Consider the following 25,101-nt stretch of genomic DNA (forward strand, 5'->3'; position numbering starts at 1 on the left):
CTCCAGCAGCACCACCAATACTCCTTTACATTTGGTGCATTGTGATATTTGGGGACCAGCCCCTACCACCACTCCAAATGGTGCCAAGTATTACATCTTATTTCTAGATGATTTCAGTAGATATAGCTGGATTTATGCTATGAAAATCAGATCTGATAGTGTAAAATGTTTTCAACACTTCAAATCCACAAATGAAAACCTTCTCAAGGTAAAGATTGTCTATTTCCAATCTGATGGTGCTCCTGAACTACAAAAAGGGGAATTCATGTCCTTTTTGGACTCCAATGGGAAAGCAGAAAGAAAACACAGACATATCACAGAATTGGGTAATACTCTTTCCTTCCATTGTTCTTTACCAAAATATTTGTGGTTTGATGCTTTCAATACTGCTGTCTATATCATTAACAGACTACCCATAACCACACTTCATGGTATATCACCTTTTGAAGCACTTTTTCATATGACACCTGATTATTCAAGTCTTAGAATATTTGGGTGTGATTGCTATCCTCATCTAGGTGATCTTAGAAAGGATAAACTCAGTCCCAAGAGTGTTCAATGTATCTTTTTGGGATATAGCAGTGAGCACAAGGGTTATAGGTGCTATGACTTTATCACAAAAATACTATATATTTCCAGACATGTCACTTTTGATGAAGGTCATTTTCCATTCACCAACATCTCTAAGCAACAATCTAGGTGTGATCAGAATATTGAGCCATTTATTTCACTACCATTACCACCTCTAACTACTGAACAACCCTCAAACCAAGAATTAGGTTCATCTAATATAGTACCTAGCCCACCAGCTAATTCTGATTCTAGGGAGCTACCTACTCATGAGATAGGGACACCTAACTCTTCAGCTAGTACACCAACTATCTCACAAGGGCAACTAAATACTGAACAAATCATCACTAGAGGCAGGAATGGTATAATCAAATCAAAACAATTACCCTCTGATTTTGTGACTCATTTTTCCTCACCTCACACATTAAATGTAGCCTATCTATCAATCTTGCACTTACCCACTGAACCATCCACTTATAAAGAGGCAGCAAAGAATATTGAGTGGTGCAAAGCTATGAATGATGAGTTCTTAGCCTTACAACAGAACAAGACTTGGTCTCTTGTTCCCTATGACAGTAAAATGAATGTGTTGGGTTGCAAGTGGGTCTACAAGTTAAAGCAAAAGAGTGATGGTACTATTGAAAGGTACAAGGCATGATTGGTGGCCAAAGGTTTTCATCAACAAGAGGGTGTTGATTTTGCAGAAACTTTCAGCCCTGTAGTGAAGGCAAGTACTATTAGGCTTATTCTTACTATAGCAGTCACTAAATCTTGGTACATCAAACAGTTAGATGTATCAAATGCCTTTCTTCATGGAGTTTTAGAAGAAAATGTTTATATGATCCAACCTCCAGGGTTTATTGACAAAGAAAAGGAGGATTATGTCTGCCATTTACACAAGGCTCTCTATGGTGTTAAACAAGCTCCTAGGGCTTGGTTCAATAGGTTTGCTACCTTTCTCTTTCAGTATGGCTTTAAGAAGAGCAAAACAGATCACTCCATGTTTGTGTTTCATTCTAATATGGACATGATAGTTCTTCTACTATATGTAGATGATATAATCCTCACAGGGAGCTCTACTTCTATGATCACACAACTTATTACTGATCTTAGTGTTGCTTTCAAGATGAAAGACTTAGGGTCTTTATCTTATTTTTTGGGTATAGAAGTCTCCTCTGATCTCAACAACAAAAGCATGATATTAACTCAAAAGAAGTATACACTGCAACTACTACAGAAAGCCTCATTACTGGATTCCAAGCCATCAAAGTTACCTGTCCCAAGTGGCCAAAGAATCTCCATTTCAGATGGTGTTGAACTTTCAAGTCCTACTGAATACAGAAGCTTAGTTGGTGCTCTTCAGTACCTCACCTTAACTCGACCAGACATCTCATTTGCAGTGAATTACACAGCCCAATTCATGCATAAACCAACAGAAAAACACTTGGTTATTGTTAAGAAAATATTAAGATACTTAAAGGGTTATGTTGGATCAGGCATTAGGATATCATCAGGAGATTTATCCATGCTTTCTGCTTATTCTGACTCGGATTGGGTTGGATGTCCTGATTCGAGAAAGTTAACAGGAGGGTTTTGTGTTTTTCTCGGATCTAGTCTTATCTCATGGAGCTCTAAGAAACAGGCTACGGTTGCAAGTATTTACTAACTTTTCAGTGATGAAGTTACTAACTTTTCAATGATGAAGTTAGTAAATTTGTTCATAAACAAATTTGGGAGCCCCCCCCCCCCCCCCCCCCCCACATTGGAGTTGCTCTTAGAGTATCTCCAATGCAACACTCAACAAAAACTCAATTAATCCAATGTGTCAAGTATGAATTGAGATTCTCTTTCATAGTTGACGTTATTGAGATCCTCAATTCAAAATACTTCTCCAATGCAACACTAAAAAAACTCAACATTTACTCTAGATTTAGGTGTCGTTTGGCAACCACAAGTAGAAGTCATTTTATTTGTAGGAGAAGTTCTTTTGCTGTAAAAAAGTAAAAAAGTTTCAAAAGTATATTTGGCAAATATGTTACTTATAAGTAAAAAAGTCAAAAAGTTAGTTTGGTAACTCAATTTACTTTTGATAATTTTATTTTTCTTTCTCATAGAGATACTTGATTTTAATTGAATTTGTTTATGATTTCCACGATTACTCTCGTATCTGAAGTAGTGGCGGTAGTGGTGGTGCTATGAAGATATGGTTATGGGGTGTGGTGGTGGTTGAGGTTCGATGATGGTGGTGGTAGAGGTATGATGGTGGCAGCGGTGATGATTGTGGTGGAGGTATGGGTGGTGGTGGAGGTAATTTTAACTTAAAAGAAAATGATGATGTGGACCAATTGAGATACAAATATAAATGTTGAGACACTCAAAAGAAAACTCAATTGTTGTAAAAATATGCGCATGTTCTCTCGTTGCTTCGGGTGTCCGTAGGACGCGGTGGGAACCTAGTAAAATCTTAAAGCGCGACATTTTTAAATGTCCCACTACCATAAAGTTGTGTCCTTATATCAAAAACTTTTTTTTGTCTTTTCTCCCTCACTCTCTGGATCATCTCCTATACGAGAATTCATTTGAAAAACTTTAGCCACCTAACATTTTTTGAGTTTTTAAAAAAAAGTTACATATGCAACACTCTATTTGAATCTCAAAATGATGTGACATTAGTTAATGTTGACATGTCTCAAGAAGAATCTCAACATTTGAGTTTTCTTTTGGGTATCTTAATTTTTTTCGTCAACCCACTTTATATTTTAAACCAATAGGAAGCTTTCTATCATCTTTAATTTATTTTTGTTGAATCAATGAATGACTTGTATTAAGTAGAGTTCTTTTTGAGATCTCTATCAAAGACATGAAAGTTTAGGCCAGCGCTTTGAGGAAATCAGAATATTTTTCCGGGTGGAAAATTTTAAAGGAAAGATGTGAAATTTTGGAGATTTTTCGGGGAAAAAAATTTAAGGGGAAACAAAACATTTCTTCTTCTTCAATTCTGGCCACCACCACCACCGCCACCACCACCATTTTCACTTATTTGTTCTTCCTCCCATCTATCTCTTTTCTGTTGCTCCCTTTCTCTTTCTCTCTGGCTCTCTCCTCTCACATTCCATCTATCTCTCTCTCTCTCTCACTCACTCTCTCTAATTCTCTCTTCACTATCTATTAACCTTTCTCACTGTTTATCCTTCTACCTGTCTCTCACAACCTATATTTTATCTCTCTTTCTCCCAACCTATATCTCTTTCTCTCTTTTGCATACAGTTCCGGCAAAGTGAAGCATTCCCTTCGCTGGAACCAGACCTCGAGGAGGGTTTCGTGCCTGGTCGACCACGAAACATTTCGTGGTCGACCCAGCCACAAAGTTTTCGTGGTTGGGCGACCACGAGATGTAGAGTGTACATCTGGTGGCCCATCGACCACGAAGCATTTCGTGGACTCCCGACCGCGAAGTTTGGGAGATATGAGCAAAAGTGAGAGAGATGCAGTGGAGAGAGGAAGAGCGATAGAGAAAGGGGAATACAATGAGGGATATAGAGAGACAAAAACGAGAGAGAGAGAGAGGTAAATGATGACAGTGGTGGTCGGGAAAGTAGAGATGAGAGAGAATGATTTGAAGAAAAAGAAAGCTGAAGTCGCTGGCAATGGCAGTTTACGGCGATCTTTGTCGGAATGGAGAAGAAATGGTCAACAAAATTTTTTTTCCCCAACAAATAGAAAATATACAGGTCAACTAAAGTTAACCAATTTTTGACCAAGTCTTTACACCCCGGAAAATATTCTGATTTCCCCAAAGCGCTGGCCAAAGTTTAAAGAAACTCAGTTTAGCCACGTAAGACAGAAAATTTCATTTGAAACTTGACAAATAGGATTGATTGAGTTTTTTTTCGAGTTTTGCACTGGAGATGGTCTAAATCTCTCCCTCTAAAACTTTAACTCTCTTTGTCTTCACCGTTGTGGTGAAGGAAGGATTCCCTTAGCTGGAACCCCTTTCCTCTTAGGATACTAAATCCTTAACCAAGGGGTTCACGAGGGTTTTAGGATTTCTGACAAAACATTACATGATATTTTCGACGGGGTGGTAGCTGATCCGGTGCCAAATTTCAACCAGGTTCTTTTTGTAGTGAAAATACGATTTATAAAAAACAAAAATTACACAGGAAGTAGTTGACGAAGATTTAATAATTTATGTAAAAGTCGTATTAAAGCATTGATGAATTCAAACTCAATGAATAACGTTTCTCTATGATCGACCTAATATTATCTCAAATAAAACTTCCCTAATTTCATTTTTTTAAAAAAGGGTAATCGTGATATTATTTATGAAAGTAGCATGATTGCAACACTTGAAAGAGATAATACAGACATGGAGAAACGAAAATTACAATCAAATTTAAACCAGTTTCCTCCATTCTGTGTCTTCGACAGCGGAATCCTTCTCCGTAGTAAGAGGAAAAGAGAGATACTTTGAAGAACAAGACATTACTATGTCAGAGCAGCTGTCTACTATCTGATCCAACAAAGACCACCACTTCAAAACCAAAAAAAGTTCGAACTACACCAAAAGAACAAGATGGAAACAGAAAATCAAAACTTTAACAAAGTCATGAGAGTTCTGTAAAGCGGAACCTGGAGATTCCAAGGTTAGCCCCAGTATTTTCTCGATAGAGAAATCATATCCCACCACAACCGATAAAGATTATAATTGGACACCTGAAAATTAGGGTTGCTGGCGAAGCCCAAGGCAAAAGACTTAGCAAAGCCAGTTAGAAACTGCAGTCGAGCTGCAAAGGGTGATTGGTGAAGCCGAGAACCAAGACTGGAGAAAAATGATGTCAAAGTTGAGACCGAAATAACAAAGCTAAATGAAATAGAAGGGACCTTACTCGTTTCTGAACGAGTCAATTGTAGTTTACCGGGATCAAAAGGTTTACCCAAAGCAGATAAGAACCAAATCCTTTTTAGTTCCCCTGGGTCAAAGGGCGTGCCGACAAAATAAGCTAATTTGTTCCGGCTCAAGAAGTATTTTGGCCCAAAGTTATGGAAAAAGCCCAACAAAAGTAAAAAGCCCACCACCTGTATAAAGAGGAAAATAACACGTGTCAGCAAATAGTAATATGGGATCATGCTGCCGGACACGTGTGTTGTTGCTGGAATTCCACCGTTCTCTACATTGGCACCGGAGACAGAGAAACTAGAGATCATGGATTCTTAGTAGTAATAGTCGAATAAGTGCAAAAAGTATGGTTGATCTATAATCCGTCAAAAAAATTATATAGCTTGTGTTAGATCTGATTTATAGAAACTAAAGAAAAACAAAATAGATCTAGTGAAGAAGAAAAACTATATAGCTTGTGTTAGGTCTGCTGAATAGAAACTGAAGAAAGACAAAATAAATCTAGTGAAGAAGATAAATCTGAGCAAACACCCACACAAAAGAGAATCAAGTTATTTAAAGGCACGACTAGCCATTATTCCCGACTAAACGAAGCTTGATTTACGAATTAACAAGAAAACGACTCCACGAAGCTTGATAAACGAAGGTTTGAAGCCCCTGAGTAAAACCAAAAATCGATAAACGTAAATACAGTGGAGATTTAAAAATTGAGCTAACATACATGAATATTCAACAAAAATCCTAACATGCATGTAGAGTTGAGGTCTCCTTTTGCAAAAGAAAATTTTAAATGCACCTAAGGGGTTTGAATCCTTGACAAACGTGGGTAATACACACTATTTAGTACTTACTAACTAAGCTACTAAAACTCTTTTATCTATCTCTCCGGTGTTCATTATTAGTTACGTATAACATATCTTTTCATAAAAAAAATGTGTAACATACGTAAAATATTTTTGTATAATAAAAGAATAGGCCCCTTGTGGTGGGTTCGGTGTCGGCGCACAACCCCGCGCCCCACCACACGGGTCGGAGCTTCACCTGACAGCATTCCCTTCATCTAAGATGATGGGGGTTCTAGCGAAGGAAATTCTTTTTTCAGATACAGAGAAAGGAAAAGATTAGAGAGAGTAATTCAAATAAAGATCCGAAGAAAAACCAATTAAAGGGCGTTGGCACCGACCATCACCATCATACTTCCACCACGACCACACCACCGCCACCAACATCGTACCTCCACCACCGCCCCCACCATACCTCCACCACTGTACCTCCACCACCACCGCTGTACCTCCACCACCACCATACCTCAACCATCACCACACCTCAATCACATCACAATCACCCTCACACTTTCATCACCATACCTCCATACCTCCATACCTCTAAGATTCCACTACCATCACCACCACCACCACCAATATCACCACCACCTCCTCGAAAAGAATAATCATGAAAATTATATATTAATTCAATTAAAATCAAGTATCTTTGTGACAAAAAAAAAAAAATAGAAAAGTAAATTACTTTGCCAAAATAACTTTTTGACTAAGTAAATATACTTTTGATAATTTTTTACTTTTTTAAAACAAAAGAACTTCTACTACAATAAAAAAGTACTTATACTTTTGGTTCCCAAATGACACCTAAATCTTTGTTTCCTAAATCTTTTTTTTTGTTTTCACAAAAGGGTTGCCAAATTTTTGGGCTTAATTTGTTTCCAAAGAAAGCAACCAACAAAAAACCCAAAGGTGCAAAAAAGAAAGATCCTATAATAGAAAGAAGAAGTGGGTTTAAGATCTCCTAGTTTACAAGTCTTTTTGTTACTGAAAAAGATACAGTCAGAAAAACAAGTACTCATACTATCTGGATTCTGGAGTATCTCTCTCTCTCTCTCTCATCACGTGACTTCATCTTTCACCTCACCTATTTTAGCTCAGATTAGATCTCTCTTTTCATTCTCTTTGCCCTAATTATCTCTCTAGCTAGGGCTGACGATTCTGCAACTAAATTTCTGTACTATCTATTTATCTCTGTCACAATTTTGTCTTGCGGAGAAGCCATGAAAGCTGTAATTCAAAATTCGATCAATTCACAAACATCAAAGCCAGAAGATGAGACCTCTAAGCGCAACACCGATTGCGTTTATTTCCTTGCTTCTCCTTTGACTTGCAAAAAGGTAATCCTTTTTCTGACTGATACGTTTCTCCGATCTTATTTCCATGACGTTTTTTTTTTTTGGAATTAGGGTTTCAATCGAACAACTCTAAATACGTTGCTGCCCTAATTTAGGAACTAGGGTTTTATCTACAGTTACCTTTCTTCTTATTGGAAATTTATTAACGATTTTTGATTGATTGCATGGGTTTGTTTGCGGAGGCAATTAAAGTGGAATTAGATGAATCAATCAATAAACCTAAGTAACTGCAGATGAATAGTTGGATATTCGTGATTAGGGCTAGAAATTGTTGATAAAAACTCCATCTTTGATGGGTTTTGGATTAAGAATTCTGACCTAAAGTAAAGGGATTGCCTTGTTATCTATAAAGTATAAACCACATTGTCTAAGTGAAAAAATAATTCTACTATATAGTGGAGAACTTCATGAGCAAAACATACCTTTATTTTCCCCCAAAATTGTGATCTGCTACAATTTTGTAAGATTTAATACGCTTCTTTCCTTGTAGAGAAATTTGTTGGATCTCATCTTGCTCAGCTTCAAACTAGTCGCCACTTTTAACTGCTTGCGGAAGTACAATTACTATTTAGTGGAGAAAATTGTTTACTCTTTAGGGCTTATATAGCTAAACACGAAATTTTTGTCGTATTCTGAAATTAGAAGCTTGTATGTCGTATTATCTTCCAAATGGACTTTACCAACCACCACGTTGTTTCTATTTATTCAATTCACTAATTGCGCTTGATGTTATGAACTTTAGAGACGTAGTTATTGAAAGCAGTAACGGTGGTTTCGGTAAATAATTAACTGATTTGGAAATTGCAAAAGGGGCCCCAGGAATAACTTTTTTCTACTTTCAATGTTTCTTTCCATTCAACAACTTCTATTGTTATCTTATTATATTCGAGATATTGATTGTCCCTGGCTTGTAACCTTTTGGTGATAGTAGCAAAAATCCTCCTAACTTTCTGTTTGTATATGTATGCTTCCCATTAGTTCATTCTTGAGCCCTATTCTTTTGGTATTGCACCTAAGTATGAAGTGATTTTGAATGTCTTTTTATAGATTAAGAAAGTGGTTTTGAATTTTGATTGTCTTTCTATAATTTAAAGCACAGTAGCAGGGACAATAACTGTTATAGTTTTAGAAGCTAATTATCTCGCAAGATCTTGTTATATACTCTGTAGGAAAGTTCTTTTGAATTGCTTATGTACTGTTAGCAATAGATCGCGTAAAAGAAGTTATTGTTTATTTTGGAGTAATTAGTAACATCGGAGTGTATCTTAGAGGCCTAAATTTCATTTTATGCCTTGTAGGGAAGTGAATGCGATTACCGCCACAGTGAAAATGCTAGAATGAATCCCCGAGATTGCTGGTACTGGATGAATGGCAATTGCTTGAATCTGAAGTGTTCATTCCGACATCCGGTAAGCTTAATTTGTTTCTTTTCCCTATAGCATGTACAAATATATTCTCTTTGCCAATAACTTTTGCCTAGTATTTCATCCACAAGCTATTTGGAGGTTTGAAGGAATATAGGAGATCTGATAATGTATATTATTGTGATCTTTGATATCGTTGTTCTTGTTATGGTAGAAAATCTTTTATTCTTCTATGCTGTTTCTATATCGTCTTGATATTCTTCGTATAGTGAGATTTTGCTAATATCCTATTACTACATTTTCAGCCGCTTGATGGACTGTCGGGGACTCCAGCACTAGGTCCAAAGCAATTGGCCGCAGCTCAAAATCCTGCTTCTACCATGGCTAAACAAGTGAACTCCCACAAACAAGCTACTCCTTGTTATTACTTCCAGAACGGGAATTGCTTAAAGGGTGATCTATGTCCCTTCATTCATGAACAACTATCTTTCGGTAATTCTGTATCTCAATCTCCTGCAACAAAAGTGCCCATATTTGTTAGTCAACCTCAGATGCCCAAGAAGCCTACAATGAGCCTTCAAAGGTGTAGTACTCAGCAGCAGAATATACATCAAGGAAACATTATTAAGCCAGTACAAGAACAATCTGCAGCGAAAGTACCTGGTAAACCTGAAAATTCACTGTCAAGAAACGGAATGGCGGATAAGAGAGTCAACGATGTCATTCCAAGGTACAAACCAACAAATCTTCCTCCAGTAACCAGTGGAGATTCTGTTAGTAGGACTCACCGTTCTCGCCAAGCTTATCCATCGAATTATGCCAGCTTTCCAAATAGGAGGGAACAAGGCGAGTACTTGACAGAATCCTCTCCTGGTTTTGATGTTCTTGTAGAAAATGACCTCTGGGGGTCTGACAACTACCAAAATGAGGACGAGTATGGGAGAGTGGCAAGTCGCGAAGGAAGACATGTGAATGCTGCAAATAACATTGGGCACAAGAGATCCTCTGATTATAATTCTTCGGATAAATTTGACCAAGAAACTTACAATCAATCTCGTGTGTATGACTCGTACGAATGGGTGCATGATAATCATGTTCAAAACCTGCGAAGGCCTTCATCTGAAAGAACCTCGGAGAGTAAAGTTTTGCTCGAAAGAAGGGAATACTCAAGAGCTGAAAGCCCCACCGATCAGGTAGATGCATCCGATCTCAGGTATCGGCTTAAGCACCGGAAAGTTAATGGTTCGCGGTCAGCCATTAGTCCTGGTCCTCGTGGTATATTGTCCAGGAGGGATGATTTTGACCCTATTGCCCGGGATCATAGAGAGCGTGATCATTCTCGCAGGGACTCACATAGGTCAGTTCCTCGTGAGGTCTCCCAACTCAGCAATCGCCTACAAGGTAGAATAAAACTACCGAGGAGATCTTCACCAGATCACGGCAATGATTTTCATCAGGAGAGGGAATTAAACAGGGAGAGGGTCCGAGGCAGACTATCACCACCAGGCAGGTTACCGACATCCTCATACCAGGGAAGGCTTCCCGATAGAATAAAACAAAGAACGTTTGAAGATTTCAGCACTGAGGGCAGAAATCTCAGGAAACCACCAATCAAGAAAAATGAGGCAGATAACTACACATTAAGTTTTTCTGGTCCGAAAAGTCTAGCAGAGCTAAAAGGGTCAAAGGTTGATGAGAATAGCCATAAAAACACAGAGACTAGAAAACTGGTGAATTATCAAGAATCAGAAGGTTCTTACTCGTTTGAGGGCCCAAAGCCTCTAAATTTGATTCTCAAGAGGAAAAGAGAAGCAGGAACCATGGGTTCGGTAGACGACACTGTTTTTGGCGACGAAGAGGAACTCAACCAGAGAAGGAAGGGTGAACCCCGTCTAATTAGACCAAGAACAAGTGAAGTTGCAGAGAAACAGAATGAGGTGGTGTTTGGCTCCAATATTGAAGAAGCTCAAATCAGTAGAGAAGAAGTGGAAGAAGAGGAAGGTCTGATATCTGCTGAAGGCGATGTAGTAACACATGGAACTTACTCTGTGCAGAAAGAAAGTGAACTCCAGGAAGAAGCTGAGATGGTGACTGAGAAGTTGGAACAACAAGAATTTGAATCCCTTGATCAGAGAGATGGAGAATCTGACTATGAGCTTGTCGAGGGTGGTGGAGATGATTTGAAGGCAGAGGAAGATTACACTAATATAGAAGAAGCAGAAGATGAGTTCTCCGACGATGATGAAGACGGAGATGACTTCGCCAAGAAAATTGGTAAAATGTTCTCTTGAGGAGACGGAGGGAAATAGGATAAGAAAATGGATAGAGAGAAATCGGACTAGATTGATTGCTGCTTTTCTATTTACATGATTAAGTAAAGAGGATGGATGACATTTAGCGATCTCCGGCTATATATTAATAGTTCAAAACAAATTAATAGTTCATAGTGAGGTATTCTGATGAGAAAGGTATTAGATGATGATTTTCCTGGTAAGAGTAGGAAACCTTTTTTTTTCCTGTATTAATGGGAGAATTCCTTTTGTCTGTATTTAAGACTGATTGAATGATAGTATCTTTCTGTGCCATGCCTGTTGGCAGATAATACCCTTCTCTTCTCTAGTTAAACCCTAGATTTTCTGTATTTGCTTCCTAATTCTTTCTTAAGCTATCTTTGCAAATTTTTTTCAAAATTACAGGGTTATGTGATCTGATGAAGACGAAATTCATCGTTTATCATCTTTTCTAGTCTTTGGATTAAGAAAAGAAAGTCAAACTCTTCCTCGTCTTCACCGAGTCTAACTTAACTCCTAAGTATTTCAAGTGGGATTTAGGCTTGGAAAAAAAGTTCGATAATAAAATAGAATTATCTTTCTACAAATCTATGACCCTTAGATCCATAACATTAAAATTGGATTTGAAAAGTGTCAATAATATACTTCGACGTGGCCTCCTCCAAAGGAAATATGCTTAAGACAAAATATCTATTGGAATTTTCAAGGTGTTGAAAGATAAGTTTGATTAAAGAAGTATTCAAGGCACATTGTACTTCTTTGAACTTTCTCTATACTTGTTGTGCAAGATTAAAAAGTCAATATATTACATCTCAACTACCCCATCTAAGGTTTCCTTAGATCTGAATATAAACTCCTACCTATTTCATATGATCAATGTTTTTTTTTTCTCATAGTCTAATCCGTAAGACATAATTCTAGAATTAAGAGATGGCTTCGAGGTTTGCGGAGATTTGGATGGGATTAGGAACATTAATGGGTAGTATTATGTTTGTTTATACTATCATTCAACAATTCATCCCTCATCGTCTCTACGACTTCTTAACAATATACTTTCGAAGAGTTACGTCATTTGCAAATCCTTATATCGAGATAAGTTTCGATGAATTCATGACAGGCGAATCACACCTCAAACTAAGCAAAGCTTACACGGCTGTTGAAGCTTATCTTAGTCCAAAAACATCCAAAGTGGGTAAGCGATTAAAGGCTCAAAAGAGTAAAGATAGTAAGAGTCTTGCTCTTACTATGAATGTCTATGAAGAAATGCTTGATGAATTTCATGGAGTTAAAATATGGTGGTCTTTGAATAAGACTACTGTCGAAACTCAACCGCTTCCTTCACACCCTGTCTCGAGTGAAAGACGTGAGTTGACCCTTCAATTTCACCATCGACACCGAGAAATTATCACCGGGTTGTACTTAGATTATGTCATCCGAGAAGGGAAAGCAATTAGAGGGAAAAATAGGAAGAAGAAGCTCTACTCTAATAGCCCAGGGTACTATAGTTATGATTCAAAGAAGACAATGTGGAGTGATGTAGTATTTGATCATCCTTTAACTTTTGATCACTTGGCAATGGATCCTATAATGAAGGACGAAATTATCGATGATCTTATAACTTTTAGTACCGGGAAAGATTATTATGCGAAGATCGGTAAGCCTTGGAAGCGTGGGTACCTCTTATATGGTCCCCCCGGAACGGGCAAGTCTAGTATGATTGCTGCCATGGCTAATCTTCTAAACTATGATATCTATGATCTTGAATTAACAGCAGTTAGGGACAATAGTGAGCTAAGAACAATCTTGAATGAAACTTCCAAGAAATCCATTATTGTTATAGAGGACATTGATTGTTCTCTTGATTTAACAGGGCAAAGAAACAAGATAGACGAGAAAAACGACGAAGATAAAGACTTAGTCAATGAACAGAAGAATGAAGACAAGAATAGTAAGGTAACTCTGTCCGGGCTACTGAATTTTATCGATGGGTTATGGTCATCTTGTAGTGGGGAGAGAATTTTCGTGTTTACGACAAACCATATAGAAAAACTAGACCCGGCTCTGATTCGAAGAGGTAGAATGGATAAACATATTGAAATGTCATACTGTGGATTTGAAGGATTCAAGATATTAGCCAAGAACTACTTAGATATTGAATCACATTACTTGTTTGAGACTATTCAGTCATTGTTGAATAAGACTCAAATGACTCCTGCTGATGTTGCTGAGAATTTAATGCCTAAAAGAATCCATAATGACCCTGAAGTTTGCTTGAGAAACTTAATTCAAGCTCTTGAGAAAGCAAATATGGATGCAGAATTGAAGGCTGAGGAAAAAGAGAAAGTGAAAAATTTGTCAATCGAGATAGGCGACGACAATTCAGATGAGGATTCTTTAGTTCGAATTACCAGCTGAGAAATTGATTATTTATTGTTGTAACCAACCAATCGATATACAATTTTAGAATAAGTTTAGATGGTTTTCCTAATAAAATTGATTTTTAACCAATTTCACTCCGATCTGTGACCAACTAGAAAAATATGGCCCCCGTCGTTGTCCAGCCCTTCTATCAGGCCCCCAAATCTGGGATGGATCCAATGTCAAAATCTGACAACGAGGAGGAATTGCCTAAGGGATTTCAACAAGTCTAGTACAGCTTTAACTGCTTGAGTTCTTTGCAACTTCTGTCCCATAAGCCTAAGAATGATAAACATGTGGAATACAATTAAGTGAAGAAAATGCATCTGTCAGTTCTTCGTGGCAAGTTCAATAGACGACAGAGTTAAGAGTGAAGGTCTCCCTTTCCTGATTGTCTTGCGTGCCTAACGTTTCGCAGGTCTCTTTAAGGCGGCCCAACAAAGGGAAAGGGACGGGCATCTAGAACTAAGTGATAAAAAGGTAGCGTAGCGGCAGGGGAGCGACTAGAATAAGAGATTGACAAAAATACAAGATTGAATGTCATAACTCTTATTTTTCATTGTTGTTGCTGGTGGGAAAGCTGCAGAGATAGGATCGCAACTAGCATTGTCATAATAGCCAGGTGCTTTCCTTTATTTCAATAGCCACCTACTACTTGAACCAAAAACCCATATGCGCAAAGTGGTCTAATTCCGGCTTGTAGTGTTAGGAAAAGCTTCCCACAACATAATCCAATTACGCTTTCAATCTTAAGTGACCACCTATTTGTCAAAGAGATTGTGAGTAAACATAAGCTTGCCCGCAAACTTGAAGGGCTTTCTCCACTGGAGAGAGTGGAGAAGGGGAGAAGCGACTCATAGTAGAAACTTGGCTTCTGCACGAAGCCAAGCCTACAAATGTCAACTTGACGCAGAAGACCAAACATTGTGGGAGGGAAGGAGGCAAGCAGTGCTCGTGACTGCTGGTGTGGCACGAACTCTGACATCCTCTGCGACCACATTGGCATTATTGAGAAGGCCAAGCTTATATCCTACCGTTGGGACTTCGTCATTATTTGAGCCTTTCTTCAATTGGGATTGATATTCAGAGAGATTACAATATGCATATGGCAGACTCGAGGGCGCATTAAAACTAGTTCAATTGTATAACACGTTTTAATCCCCTTCAACGAAAAGGTTAAGGAGGCCTTTTATTCGTGTAATATATATGTATATTTATCCCACGAAACAGAGGCTGTAGAAACAAGACCACATTTATTAATATTATTATTCGAACAGAAAACGAGAAGTAAATACACAAATGTAGCTAAAAAGTAAAAAAAGAAATACAAGGTCAAGTTCTTAAAACAAAAATAACTAAAAGAGTATCAATCAGACTTCTTCGCACATACACTTGAGATTATTATAAGGACCTCGAGAAGAAGATGAAGAACGTACAGGAGGCAACAATTTTACTCTCCCAACTTTATCATCCCCTCAAAAGGTTTATCCCGAACGAAATTGTACATACCATGAGACCCATCAATCCCAAAAAGCTGAATCCCCTGCACACATATATAGAAAAACAATGCAAAAAACATGAGCAAACGGATGAATCAGTTATAAGAATTCTCCAATTACTCAACAATCATATGAAGGAAATAATCAAAGAGACAAATCAGAAACTTAAAAAGGCTCTAATCTATAAATGAATCCGTATATAACCTAAAGATGAAGAGTGAAGTAAGCAGGCTGAAGCTGAAGCAACTACTTTTGAATTAACATAAACAACAGACTGGGGTGGGAGAGTCATAGTCAAAAAGAGGATTCCTCACTTTGCTCATTATCGGTTGACAAGGTCGAAGCTATTTTATCTAATTACTTTTATAGATAGTTTTCATGAATAAGACATAAAATCAAACCGGCCCGGACCCAAAACAACCAAAGCCGTCGTTTTGGACCCCAACGTATTGAAGGACCTTATGTTTCTGATTTTTTATGTCGATTTCAAAAGATAAATTATATTCTAAACAAATTCATAGCATGATTTAAGTTGTAGCACAATGGTCAAGAGTTTAGGATATTTATAAGAGGTCGAGGGTACGATCTATCCCGGAACTTTGTAGGAACTTTTTGTTTCTATAATGTGTTGTGATAACATTCTTTCATTAAGAAGTTACATAGTCCAATTCCCATGTTGATCGTTTCAACATTTTAACATTCTTTACGGAAAAAGATTAGTAGCTATATCTCGAAATTCAGTCACAAGGTATAGTGAAACATTTGAAGAAATTAGAAAAGTTTTGTAGGTCACCACCACCTATCAGAGCAGTGGTTGGAAACCCAGTCTGCAACTCGGAGGTCCCGAATCCGAATAGGTGGGAAGTGGAAATTGTATGGGCTTTAGGCTCGTCAGGATGGGGGCCTTGTAACAGGCTGATATATAACTTTTAAGGGCTTACAGTACTTAATAAATTCATGAATCTTAATGTATCTTCGTGTTGAGTTAATGCCTTGTAATAACCCCATATTAATTAAACTAGTACTCACTAGGAATGAAAGAGAAAATTAGGGTTTAATGAGAAATGAATACTACATACCCAAGCTTCAAACGGTTTTGGGGATCACCAGTGGAATAACCTTTGAAGTAGAAATAACGACCCAGATTGTAAACAAGGCCAAGACCAGTTGATATACATGGATGTTGAAGCCCTCCCAGTAGTAGCATAACGAAAAATACAGGCATCATTTCTAATGAATTCTGATGCCCTCTCTGCATTTTTCAACAACAAAAAACCCTAAAATCATCAAACAAAATTTTCACCAAAAACACCCACAAATTAAAACCCAAATTAGTCACTGAAAATTCGTACCTGAACACAATTGAAGAGTTTGGCATCTTTGTTTTCAGATTCTAATGCATAGAGGGTTGGGTAAAACACCTTGTACCTGAATTTCTCTAATTGTTAAGTGTCATATACTTACTAGTTACTACTATTACTACTTAGAGAGAGAAAGTAGAGAGAGAAACTAGAGAGAGTAAAAGAGATTAGTTACTTCTTGCGAGCTTTGCCAACTTGAAAGGACATCCAGAGATTGAGGAAGGCATAAAGAACAAGAACAAGGACTACATAACCATACTCCTTGGGTAGTATTGATTCAACTCCTCCTACCATTGTTTGTATGTGTGTTTGGTTTTCTGTAATAAGAATCAGATCTGAATCAAATCGATAATGAAAGAAAGGAAGGTAATTTCAGAGGAATAGAACAAGTCAGCTGTTCGTTTGATAATCCATGAATCTCCCATCTTCATATATAGACTAGAGAGAGAAGAAGGTAGACGTGTCGAGCAAGATCCGACGTCAGGTGTTACCTCATCATTCGCATTGACTTTCTCTCTCTCTTGTTAAGTTCACATGGTATTGGCCAGTGGATCATTCTAGTAGCTATTGCTTGTGTGGAAGCACAACAAGAATAAAACAGTGGGTGCATGTAAGGCGCCCCGTCTTTTTTTTGCCCACATTCAATGTTGTACTTGGTGGGCTTCAGACTGACTAGTATGAGGCCAACAGATCGGCCAGTCTAGAGACACTTGGAATGGTATTAGTCTGTGTAAGTATGGATATCCAAATATTCGACATCCGATCCGCATCCGTATTGGAATAAAAAAAATATCTGAAATTCCGGATATCGGATACGGATTCGATATTCCTTATCGGATATTGAATATACTAATATTCGATCCGATAAATATCCGTATCCGATAATTAATATAAAAAGATAATAAAATGTATGGTTGAGATTTATTATTTAGATCCAATAGTTAAAAATTTAAAGAAAAATTTGAAATTTTGTTAAAGTTTCGGATATCGGATAATATCCGATATCCGTTCGATATTATCGGATTCGGATATTGATTTATAATATTTGTTGGATAATTATCGGATACAGATATTCGGATAGCTTATCGGATTCGGATACGGATATGCCTATATCTGATCCGATAAGCTACCGTTTACAGACCTAAGTCTGTGATGCTCAAACCCAACACAGATTAGGTCAGTATGAGTGTCTTCAGACGGACTTTATCCGTGGAGTGCGAAGAGAGAAAGCGGTCTTGAGTGAAAAAGAAGGGCGCCAATAGATGTTCTGAAGAATAAAATAGCTACTTGAGGAGATGTTCCAAGTATATCCATTCATTTGGGGAACAAAAAACATCAAGAGTAAAAGTCTGGGTGGATTCTTTTTATCATCTTCTTCGTCCTTCTACTATTACCACCATCATTTTCTCTCTCTCTCTCTCTCTCTCTCTCTCTCTCTCTCTCTCTCTCTCTCTCTCTTTCTTTCTCTTTCTTTCTCTCTCTTTCTCTCTTTTATTCATCTTCTCCTCTCTTACTCGTCTTCTCTCGCCCTCGCAGTTCCAACAACAAGAAGGTTTTTTTTTCGTCATAACTTCATCTAGATTTGTTTTTCGTTCAGAATTTGGGGGTTCCTCTAAATTTTAGACTATTTATTCATCCTCTAAGGTCTGCGGGCTCCTTCCAAATTCTAGACTAAGCTCTGGCGAAGGGAATTCTTCGCTTTGTCGAATCAACAAGAGGTAGAGAAAGAAAGACAAAAGTTACACAAAGAAAGAAAAAGAAAAAGAAAAAGAAGAGAACAAAGGAGAGAAAAGGAGAAAGGAGAAAGATGGGAGAGATAAATAGCTGTAGTGGTGGTCGGAGGAGGTTTTGGAAGGAGTGAAAGAAAAATATTTATATAATTTGATTTTTGTTCTTTTTTATTTAGGTGTCTTTTAGACTTTCATGAGTAGTTAATTAAGTTTAAATGTTATGATGTTGTCTTTGTCTTTTAGACTTTCTATTAATAAAGGTGTGCTTGACACTTTAGCTTTACTTGGTTTCACTGAAATGAACCTTAGACCTTAGATTTTCTAACCAACTAATCTACCAACTCTACCCAAACGGATCTTATATATATATATATACTAGGCATAACCCCCGCCCTACGGGCGGGGCAACACCCTTTATGCGGTGGAAAGTAATCCGCAACATATTTAATCTGAATTTTGCAACCCTTGGTCCATCTCATATACAAAAGAAGAAATTCAAACAACATATCTTACAGATCACTGAAAGAATTAAATCTAAAATTCTATTAAATAATCACATGAGACTTGCATAAATTAAAAAATAATAACGAGGAGGTACTTCAAATGGTGAGAGATATAAACACTCAGAACACATGAAAAGGTAGAAGTACCTTCTTCAAGTAAGATCGCAATTCCGTCATGATTTTTCTCCAACCTTGTCTTAGTATCTACCATCTAGGGGTGGTAGCATCCATCTATTAGCAAAACAAAAGATAAATATCATTGATCTTTCCAATAAACCAACACAAAACAATCAAAAGCACACAAAATAAATCTGACCTTGTTACAACAACAACAAATCATCAACTTCACATCAAGGGGAAAGCAAAAAAAGCGCGTGCAAGGGTTTGCTTGACAATAGATTAGTACCCAGTAAGAGAAGAAGCATCTAAAACAAATATATGAAGATATTGGGACGATCACTAAAGAAGTATTGTAGTGATGGTTGTTGGACAACGGAGTAAATGTTAATATGTGAATACATGAAAAGCATAAATAATTAGTAAATTTCTTAACCTCAAGGCAATGGAAAGTAGAGAATATGAACGGTAGCTTTCAATATTACAAACATCTCATTTGCATAAATATGCAACTAATACAACAATTAAGGTTTAAGATATTATACCATTTGCAATTTTAGTTAACTAAATGTTATGAACCAATCACAACTTTTAGTTCATTTTAGTAGGATGTAAAAGAGATAATGAACATGATATTGTTGTTTTAATCATCTGACTTTTTTTATATTTACCAACGTTGGAAGAGCAAATGGTACCTAAAGGGATGGAGTTTCACTTGTACCAGCTCCATCCACGTTATAATACAAGGGTGTAACTCGTGCCCATAGGGCATGAATAGTTTTTTCGAGCGCATTACAGGTCGAGCAAACTATGTGAATTGGCATAAGTTATTATTGAATGACTATTTCTGTATTTATTCGTCATGTGGGTTCATTGTTTACCTTCTTCAACAACAAATTCTAATAATAAGCACTTAGAATGTAAGCTTTAATGTAAAAATAGTCTTAAACTAATAAGTTCAAACATTTAAGCATTCCTGATCAGAATACTCTAACACCTGGATGTGAATGTAACGTTAACATCCAAAATGTAAAAAAAACATCCTTAGTTTCTAGATAAAGAAGAACTAATCACAAATTTACAGCTCTTTTGAGAAAACAAAGAGAAAAAGGGAAGAAAACCTGGAACCTAGTGAAAACCGCCGAAATTCAGTTAGACATTTCTTGAAATACCTTAAACATAAATAACACCAAGAAAAACAAAAATGACATATTTTGAGTCCGTACCTAAAGAGAAAAAAGACCAATTCAAATCTAAACATTTTTTACTCCTTAGCCAATGACAAAGAAGATGGATTCAAATCAAAATATTAGCTCACTACAAGAAAAAACGGTCCTAGCTACAAAAATTGTTGTCGCCAAAAATATGGTCGCTAGACCTGTTTTTTCTTGTAGTGACTTACGAATCTGATTTGCAGGGAGTGAGAAACTTTAAGCTTCAAACACATTAAGCATAGCAAAATTCAGAGAGCCATTTCTTCAAACACCTTCAATACATTAACATTAACATGAAATTATAAACATTGAGCTGAGAGAGACCTTCGTACAAGTATAATGCATAAACCATTCAAGAAAGAAGTTAATAGAAGAAAAAAAGTAAGAAGGAGAAAAAGGAAAGATGAATTTACCATAGAGTAGTTTCTGAATGGAGGATTAATGATGTCAGAACTGAAAATTGAACCAAATGTTAAACTTAAGCCACCTGCAAACAAAGGAAACAAACTTCATCAACCCTAAATCAAATCTAAATTAGTTTCGGTTTTACATAAGCTGGAATCGATTTCAGATATATACAAACTAACAGTTTCACATTTGCAAATGTTAAACCTTCTCCACCAGCAAGAAAGGCCCGATAGAGCTTATCGTACGGAGGAATACCCTCGAACATAGTCATAGATTCGTTGGAGCTTTATTTGTCTATCATAGAAAGTTTTTACCGTTTAGAAGAAACAATTTAATGGGTGAAAGATAGTTTGAAGATGGGCTATCACCTACAACTGAAACCACATGTTTTGGCACTGATAAAACGAAGTCGTTAAACAAACAAAATAGTTTTGTAAAGCAATTTGTTCATGTGCAGGGTATTAATGGTTCAAATGTGTATTAGTTCACAAACATAAACTCAAAATACCTTTCAAAAATATTGTCATCCCGTGAATGAGTTTTAGCTCACAAAATCATTTTATAGACATGTTGAGTTAATGAAATGAGCATCACTAAGTTTCACTTAGATTTGGGAATTTATACTTTTTCAAATGTGTTTTCAGCAATAAAAATATGTGCCAACCATGATCATATAGAGAGCAATGTGTCCAAATATGGTTTACTACCCAAGATACATGGAAAAAAAAACAACTGGCTCACCATGGTGTTGCTTACCTTAATCTCAAGTGATACAACTTCAATGTCAGTATTTGAATCTGAAGAAGGAGAAGAATCATCCAAATCTGATGACAAATCACCTCATTTCCTTCATATGGTGTTTCCTTTTCCATCTTCAACTATAAGGAAGATCCAAAAACCCACTTTGCACCAAATAAATACCAATTTGACTATCAGAAATTAAGATCAGTTTCTTTTGTTTCAGAGTGTTAATGTAGATTAAGGAACAAAGATTAAGTAAAGCAAGTGCAAACTAAAACCCAATCCTTCTGAAAGCTCTAAATCAAAACCCTACATCCTTCGCCCTACAAACAGAGTTCATATCCTTCATGGCCCTGCAAATAGACAACTAAAGTATGCATAATTTGTTCATATTATTTCTTAAACACAATTAAAGGAAACACGAGATCTTGACGTTAGAAATCTGCTATAGACCTGAAAACAGTTAACTATATTGTGAGGAGGGGAAGGAAGCTAAGTAACTGATGAAGTAGTACATTGGAAATAAAAAGAATTACTCACTAAACAAACATAAATAATGAGCAATTACCCGAACCATATATGTACTATAAAGATATTGTTATTTGAACCTTGGTATTGTGAAACCAAACTTATAAGTAATTAAACTCTTTTGGTGGTTATCCGCAAAGTTGGAAAGAATTACCTTCAACAAAGATATGCAAATCCCAACGCCTGAAAGATGAAAAGTATAGAATTTTGGTTAATAAGATTTCTTCAATGTGAAGGTGAGATTGTTGATTTACATGGCATAAAATTCTTGCACAACAAATGTTTGGTTTGTTCTTAAACTTCAACCTGCAAAAAAGACCAATACGAATAGATGGATTGAAACTGTAAATTTGGAGTGATACGCTGAATTAAAGATAACCAATTTTGAGTTTCATCTAAACCACACCAAAGATAAGAATCATACATGCTTAAAAAGATCAGAAGAAAAATGACATACGTGGTGCCGCTATGATGCGACGAAAGAAACTAAACTACAAAGGCTTAAGTGTTACTGAAATTGAGATTGATATATAAAGAAGTTACAAAAAGTGAAAAATACACAGATAAAAGGGATGACTACATGTTTGACAAAAAAATATGTTTCTTCTCTTGAGATGGTAGGGATTAAAAAGAACAGAAAAACAGAAGATCAATTGTTATTGAAAGGGAGAAAGACAAAGAGATCATTTCAAAAACCTGGAAGAGGTCTCACCATCAATCGTCAACCTAAATGAGATGAAATTGAAACCAAATGAAGATTGAAACCAAATAAAGTCGCAACCTACATAAAGAGTTCAATAGACATACAAACAAATTGAAACTAAATATTGGTAATAGGTTAGTTTCAATCTAATGGAGTTCTATAAATGATGGCCTAAAACAAAAGAAATAGTTGAAACTAAATTCTGCCTAAATCATCAAAGGACTAAATCACCAGACTAATCTCTATTATATCAACCAAATATCACCATTAATCACTAAGAAGCATATAAAATTGTTTGGGTGATGAATAAGATAGATGCCTATATGGGTGAGTGACTTGGACAGTGTCAAATCTAAATAGGGTACATAGCAACAAGGATTAGGGCTGAACATCCCGTGAATCTAGAAAGCCGTAATTACAACAACGGAAAAGGCAGATGAGCACCATAACTATGAAGCCCTGATTACAATACCAGAGAAGGCAAATGAGTAGCATCATCAATCATCAACCAAAAGCACACAGACCTACATCGAGAGAGAGAAAGAGGTTCTATATGTGTGAGAGAGAAAGAGTCAGAGAGAGGGAAAGAGAGAAATACCTGAGATGAGAGGGGCTTGCATGAGAGAGGTAGACAAGGCGTTGAGAGGAGATGAATATGAATGAAATGGTGAAAGAATAACAAATAACTGGTGAATGAAGAACCTTAGCGAAGTTGGATAGAGAGGTAGGGAGACTGAGAGGAAATAGAGGTGTTACGTGCAAGGAGGGTTTAACCAAATAGTTCGAAATAAAGAACGTAAATGCAAATAATTGTAACAAAATTATCAATGAATTGACGCGCTTAACTTGAATTAGGGTTTGTCTAACGCAATTTCTAAGCACCTGCAAACCAGAGCAAAGTAAGGCGATTTTTTTTTCCAATATATGATGCAAGAACTGGTTTATATCTCAATCTAATATAAAGTTAATTGTAATAATTGAATGCTGAAATAAACCAATAGTGTTCAGGACATTGAAAATACTGCTATTTATGGACTTATAACTCCATATATTGTAAGAAAAATTGTTGAGTTAGAAGTGTTTAGCAGCAATGAAGACAATATTGGAGAAACCCACCAATGCAAGGAAAATTTCCAGGTCTATCATGTCTGAATGATCCTGGAAGGGGTTGGTCTACATCTGTTATTTCCTTTAAAATTTTGGTTTACAATACATGGTTGGCTTATATAAGAGCAACAATAACATCTCGAGGTACATAAAAGGATTCTAAGAATGTAGGAAAATGGAAAAACAAGTTCTTAATGAAGAACTATTTTATGATTTATCCTTCATGTAATGGTTATAATGAAATTCATGCATCTAAAAGAATAATAAATATTTATAACTCTGTGAGTATTGAAGTGTTGTTAAAAATAGGAAGGAAAATGTGAAATTGAGATAGATGAATCCAATAACTGTTCATGTGAGTTAGCATTTTGAGAAGCTAAAAAGAATAGAAGTTGTAGTCAATTTCTATGTACTTGAACCCTTACAAGATGGCTGGCAGTGGTAGTATTTTTTTTTTACCCTCTTCCAAATATTGTTTGATATTTTTCTATCATTGAAATATTACCTATGCAACTTTTTCATAGCTAAACGAGGAAGATAAATAAGTGTTTAACCATAAGAGATTGAGTTACCCACAAGATGTTGATCGGATTGACTTGTAGCCGACTGTTGGTATTTCAGGTCCTATTAATCCACTGATTCCATCCCCTACACATTAAAGTTAGGAAACTGGATCAAATGTATGCAAGTAAATTGAACGACCATGAAGATCAAAATACTCAAAATGAGAAAAACCTAAATAAAGTTTGTTAACTGGTTAGGTTCAACCCTTGAATTAGCATATGTTCAACAATAAACAAATCTCCATCAAATTGACAGCTTTATATTAACATCAATTAATAATAGTCCATAAATGAACAACTCTTTCAAGCATTTCATCGAACACCTTTTGATATATACTTGTTTTACCAGAAGATTGCCAAAATTATGAACCAAGAATGACCAAGATTAAGAAAGAGTAAAGGAAAAATTGTATCTAAAACACTTCAAAATTAACCAAAAATGACCAAGATTATCCGCAGATAACAATTAAGGAAGAATTTCTTGAAGCAGAAATCATAAAAGGGGCTAACAAATGATCGAGGAAAAACTTACTCTGTCTTAATTTTATAATCTTCATGTTACTGACTTTATTAGCAATTTTGTCATTTAAAGAGGCTAGGAAAGAAACTTACTCGGTTCACAAGTGACTACGGGCTACCTTCTCCCCATTTCCTCACCAACAATCGTCAACTCAGTTCACCTGAATTCAGTTCTCATGAAGTTATTATTATATGCACACCAATATTACTTCAATTTGTTCTCTTGCTTTGTTCTGTAAGACACCATAATTTGGTATGGTAGTTTTTCTTCTCTCTTCTATCCTCAGCATTCATTTTACCTCTCTCTCTAGCTATTTGTGTTCATTTTCATTCTTAATAGTTTCCTGACTCATTCTGTTTGATCTCTT

The 25,101-nt window shown here is 36.5% G+C and overlaps 3 protein-coding genes across 3 annotated transcripts; 2 read left to right on the forward strand and 1 right to left on the reverse strand.

Annotated features, from left to right (window-relative positions):
* Positions 1–7,090: 7,090 nt before the first annotated feature.
* On the forward strand, positions 7,091–11,633 carry LOC147566480 (zinc finger CCCH domain-containing protein 32-like). The gene is made up of 3 exons (XM_086652981.1): positions 7,091–7,649; positions 8,966–9,076; positions 9,337–11,633. The coding sequence occupies exons 1-3, from the start codon at positions 7,533–7,535 to the stop codon at positions 11,320–11,322; spliced, it is 2,214 nt and encodes a 737-aa protein (XP_086509107.1). The 5' UTR covers positions 7,091–7,532; the 3' UTR covers positions 11,323–11,633.
* A 473-nt stretch (positions 11,634–12,106) lies between these two features.
* Positions 12,107–13,830, forward strand: LOC147566481 (AAA-ATPase At3g28510-like). Its single transcript, XM_086652982.1, has one exon. The coding sequence runs from the start codon at positions 12,253–12,255 to the stop codon at positions 13,735–13,737; it is 1,485 nt and encodes a 494-aa protein (XP_086509108.1). The 5' UTR covers positions 12,107–12,252; the 3' UTR covers positions 13,738–13,830.
* A 1,144-nt stretch (positions 13,831–14,974) lies between these two features.
* LOC147566482 (microsomal glutathione s-transferase) lies at positions 14,975–17,168 on the reverse strand. The gene is made up of 4 exons (XM_086652983.1): positions 16,776–17,168; positions 16,592–16,667; positions 16,319–16,491; positions 14,975–15,283 (listed from the first exon to the last, which is right to left on the reverse strand). The coding sequence occupies exons 1-4, from the start codon at positions 16,892–16,894 to the stop codon at positions 15,208–15,210; spliced, it is 444 nt and encodes a 147-aa protein (XP_086509109.1). The 5' UTR covers positions 16,895–17,168; the 3' UTR covers positions 14,975–15,207.
* Between the last annotated feature and the right edge of the window lie 7,933 nt (positions 17,169–25,101).

Source organism: Eschscholzia californica, unplaced genomic scaffold (genome assembly GCF_041429995.1).
Source record: "Eschscholzia californica isolate CP2 unplaced genomic scaffold, dmEscCali1.0.p SCAF_1, whole genome shotgun sequence".
NCBI classification, from domain to species: domain Eukaryota; kingdom Viridiplantae; phylum Streptophyta; class Magnoliopsida; order Ranunculales; family Papaveraceae; genus Eschscholzia; species Eschscholzia californica.

Coding starts and splice junctions, on each gene's coding strand:
- LOC147566480 (XM_086652981.1), top strand. CDS start 7,533: ATGAAAGCTGTAATTCAAAATTCGATCAATTCACAAACATCAAAGCCA. Junction 7,650..8,965: donor CTCCTTTGACTTGCAAAAAG/GTAATCCTTTTT, acceptor TATGCCTTGTAG/GGAAGTGAATGCGATTACCG. Junction 9,077..9,336: donor AGTGTTCATTCCGACATCCG/GTAAGCTTAATT, acceptor CTACATTTTCAG/CCGCTTGATGGACTGTCGGG.
- LOC147566481 (XM_086652982.1), top strand. CDS start 12,253: ATGGCTTCGAGGTTTGCGGAGATTTGGATGGGATTAGGAACATTAATG.
- LOC147566482 (XM_086652983.1), bottom strand. CDS start 16,894: ATGGTAGGAGGAGTTGAATCAATACTACCCAAGGAGTATGGTTATGTA. Junction 16,492..16,591: donor AACTCTTCAATTGTGTTCAG/GTACGAATTTTC, acceptor TGAAAAATGCAG/AGAGGGCATCAGAATTCATT. Junction 15,284..16,318: donor CAAAACCGTTTGAAGCTTGG/GTATGTAGTATT, acceptor ATATGTGTGCAG/GGGATTCAGCTTTTTGGGAT.